Source organism: Macrobrachium rosenbergii, chromosome 56 (genome assembly GCF_040412425.1).
Source record: "Macrobrachium rosenbergii isolate ZJJX-2024 chromosome 56, ASM4041242v1, whole genome shotgun sequence".
Classification (NCBI taxonomy): Eukaryota; Metazoa; Arthropoda; class Malacostraca; order Decapoda; family Palaemonidae; genus Macrobrachium; species Macrobrachium rosenbergii.
This window is the reverse complement of record NC_089796.1, coordinates 32505952-32510230: the sequence shown is the minus strand read 5'-3', so window position 1 is coordinate 32510230 and position 4279 is coordinate 32505952. Positions and strand designations below refer to the sequence as shown.

General features: G+C 42.5%; 1 protein-coding gene across 1 annotated transcript; it reads left to right on the top strand.

Moving 5' to 3' along the window:
- Positions 1 to 1761: 1761 nt before the first annotated feature.
- Positions 1762 to 2271, top strand: LOC136836153 (uncharacterized). The gene has a single exon (XM_067100150.1). The coding sequence runs from the start codon at positions 1762 to 1764 to the stop codon at positions 2269 to 2271; it is 510 nt and encodes a 169-aa protein (XP_066956251.1).
- Positions 2272 to 4279: the final 2008 nt, after the last annotated feature.

Sequence of the window (4279 nt, the reverse complement as noted above, 5' to 3'; positions counted from 1 at the left end):
GCTGTGGTTCGGTGGACGTCTATTGGCGATGGCGTTGACGGCTGCTCACGTCCTCTTCAGGCTGGACGGAGCTGACCGGCTGTGTGGCCGGTTTTAGCCGCTGTGAAGCCTTGACGAGTCTGTGAGGTGTTGCGCCGTCTCTATGAGGTCCTCGACAGGCATGGTGTAGGGTGAGCGATCTGGTTGCGTGCACCTCCGGAGAGTTGGCGAAGGTAGATTTCCGTGTGAAGCTTATCTCCTGCCGCTTCTTTGTGCCACCCAAGTCTGGTAGTGACAGGAGATCTAAGACCATGCCCCAAGCGTCTCTTGAATTGAGGTCGTGGCATGGGTTTATGGCAAGGTCGATAGCACGGGCGGCCCGCTCAGCGATGGGCAGGGAGCAAGCTTCGAGGAGGAACTTTTTGTGGTGCTGTATGAGGGTGTGTGTTTCGGGTACTCGCGAGATGAGTTTTCTGTACACGTCCTCCGGAAGGGCGTTGAGCACTGTGTCGGCCTGTAGGATTTCGTCCGTCAGGTCCGCAATTCTGAAGTGGCTCTCCACTCCTGCGGAGCCACATCGATGGGTTCCCCGCGTAAACGCGGCAGCTTTACGGTGAGGGCGGCCTGCGATTGTGTTGCCCGGCCGTCGGTGTTGGGGCGCTGGTGTGGAGTTGCGGGAGGGCCCGATGCGGGGGGGGCGGGGTGTGATGGAGGTAGGTAAACCTCCGAGTCCGCGGGTCCGCGTTTAACTGCATGAAGGAGGGGATATCGCGTCCATGCTCGCTCGCTTTGTTCCGCTTAGTGACGCTGGTTACAGCGCCATGTTTAGGCCGCTAAGAGCGTTTTGGAGAAATCCTGGAGCCAAGACTAAGTCGCCGTGTGAGTCCGCTAATGGCTCGGGATACCCGGGGTCACCACTGTAAGGTGTCAAAGAAACGAGCAGGTAAAAGTTACTGCTACTTTATTACATGATCCAGGCAGCTTATATAGCGGCCGACTGACGCCGGCCCGCGAGAGACAATGGAATTGACTGTGACCTGAGGTCGAAACAATAAACAATAATATACAGTGAACGAGTACAAATTACAATACAAAACATACAGAGCCACAATATGGATACAGTCTTGATGCCTGTGAATGAAGAAACATGTGATACACAATGTGTGGCATTTGTATAAATACGCATAAAGTAAAATGATTAAAATGCGTGACCTGGCATGTTTTAGGCGTGACTAATTGAGCTTGAAGAAAATGGGAAGTCACCAAAGAAAACAAGCTCAGCGGAGACTTAATTAATGGCGCGCCGAAACACTATCCTGGCGCCGATGTGGTGACTTTACAAGCTCACTGAGAAGGATTGTTAAACAGCTTGGGTTCCTCTTCAGAAAGGCACGAAGTAATAGATATTTCCTAATGTAAAGACGGGATGTGGTTGCTGCCAGAAATAAATACTTAAGGTTAATCAAGAGCAATAGGAAACAGAGCAATCCACAACCAGAGATATACTTGGATGAAGCTTGGGTTAATCAAAATGAATGTGTTGCCAAGTGTCGGACAGTAAGGGACGGATCTATCGGTCCAAAATTAAAGACAGGAAAAGGGGCAAGGTTCATTATTGTTCATGCTGGTGGAAATAATGGATTTATACCAGGGGCACTCCTCATGTCCAAATCTAAAACTGGAACCTAAGGAGGTTATCACGATCCTATGTATCACAAATGTTTCCACTCATGGTTTGAGAATCAACTTTTACCAAATATCCCAAGTCATTCTCTAATCATCATGGACAACGCATCTTACCATTCGAAGTTTATGAACAAAGCACCAACTGATAGTTCAAAAACCAGCCAAATAATCCAGTGGTTAACAGAAAACAAGATTCCGCATGATCCATCTCTTATGAAGGTTGAACTGCTCTGTCTTGTTAAACTAAACAAACACAATCAGGTCTTTTGTACTGATGAAATGGCACTTGAAAAGGGACATGAAGTACTACGGCTGCCTCCATATCACAGCCATCTGAACCCTATTGAACTGATTTGGTCTCAGTTAAAGTCATCGATTCGAAGCCAGAACTCTAATGCCAATCAAACTCTTCCACGGATAGACGCAGTAGCTAGAGGAGAGACAGAAGCAATTAATGCAGATTACTGGAAAAAAACGTATTCGTCACACCAGAAAGATAGAAGAGGAATATATAAAAAAGATATAGTAGTTGACCATTTGATAGAAAGTTTTGCTATAGACATTAGTGAAGACACCTCAGATTCAGAATATAGCAAAGATGATTGATGTTTACCTTGGTTATCAGCTTTCACTGTTGCTGTTATGTTTGTTTACCAATTTTATAATTGGTTATCAGCTTTGTATTAATGTTATTTGTTTGATTACGCTATCATATATTTTCTACAACGAAAACGTCAATTTCCCACACTTGGGCAAAAATCGTTTTATTACATAAAAACGTAGTTCGATACCTAAATTTTCATGTCCAAGTCTCCTTTTGCTAATTTTCTTCCAACTCTAAATAGCCTTTGGCCTCAAACATAACAGAAATTCATCCGTCTGATTATTCTCTCACCTCCACTGCGCGGGAGTCTGGGGGGATGTTTGGGGGGGAAGAGCGCGAATGGACCAATCACAGGCTAGCTAGCCTCTCCCGAAAGTCACGTGTAGTTGTTTATTGCTTCCCTTTAAACAGTGTTACCACTTTGGTTGACAGCAAAGTACTTAATTAAGCGTTACTTCCATTGCTCTCAAGTATTTTTCGTACAACTTTTATAGAATATCTATAATTTGGTAAGTACTTATTGCCTTATTGTGTTAATAATGATAATAATAATTTTGTTATTACTTAATACAATGACAATTTTAATGTCCAAAGGAAGAATGTGTCATGGTACAATGGTTACAGACCGTATCATTCGGGGACTTAAGGCGAAGCAAATAAGACCTAACATAATGTTGTGCGATTTTCAGTCCATTTTACCAGGATGGATAAGTGGGTGAATATCTCATAATTACAAACCCGTTTACCCCATCGAAAATGAAACAGGCCCGATTCTTAACCTCTGGTATGTTTCTAAATTTATCGTATTAATTTATTATTATAAAATGTCCGTCCCTTACTCTTCAGCAGCAGCTGAAAAATTTTTCTGTACTTAACTTTTTAAGATTAAATAGTGATCAAGACTACTGGCATTAATCATTGAATCATAATGGAAATTAATTCAGGCAACCGTCAATATATGCAATAAAAAAATGAAAAATAATGAGCGATCCCTGTTTGGTTATCTTTAAGTAAGGATCAGGGTACCATCTACAAACCTCATAATTATAGAAAACTGACCATTCATTACTTGATAATCCCTGACTTGTGTCACACGTATCTTCACGCTCTGTTCTTTTTTCCGTTTAAAATTATTCTTTTTACCAAATGGCAGAAGGTATTCAAGACGACGTATTAGCACATAGTGGTGATGTAATTGGTGATGACCCAGGGAGGGTCCCAGTGGTGTTGCAGCCTCAGAGAGATACCAGAAGGGGACGAAGTGAATCTCGATCATATGCTGGTATTTCAAAAGAGAGGCCGAAAAAGAGAACGAAAAGTAGAATCTTGGGCTGCTAATGTTTGAAAATGAAGAGAAGCCTTGGCCAAGAATACATAAGCATGAAAACAAAGAAAGTGATGCCAGCCAGGGAAATAGACAACCCTGTAAAGATGGGTGCTTTGAAAAGTTGGGAATGGAAAATCAAAGACATTTTCAAGGCATATTGGGACGTCGGGATTACGATAAACAAAATGAATATTTAAATTCGTGTTTCTCAAATTGCCCTTCAAGAGGAAGTACACGACCAAAGCTACAAGTAAGAGGAAGCAAAATTGTGTACAGTGTAACACACACTGGTGTTGTTTTTGAAGTGTGTCGGGTTGGTTTTATGAACATTCATGGCATCAAAGAACGCAAATTGTCATGGATTTAAATAAATGGAAAAAGCTAAGATCCACACTGGGATTGTGCCAGCTGATGGGCAAGCGTGATCCTGCTAATAAATTAAAGCAGGAAGTTTTAGATTATGTACATGACTTTATAAAGGTTATTGCCTGTGGTCTCAAGCCATTACACTCAGGCCAAATCTCCTTTAAGGCAGTATTTGCCTTTTGGGGTTCTGTTACTGGACTATTTTGCTGAGTATCAGGGTGGATGCACCAGAATGGTAATGATCAGCATATTGAAAGGAACAAATGTTTCGGAAAATATTCACAACATTTTATAATATTTCATTTGCTCCTCCACCC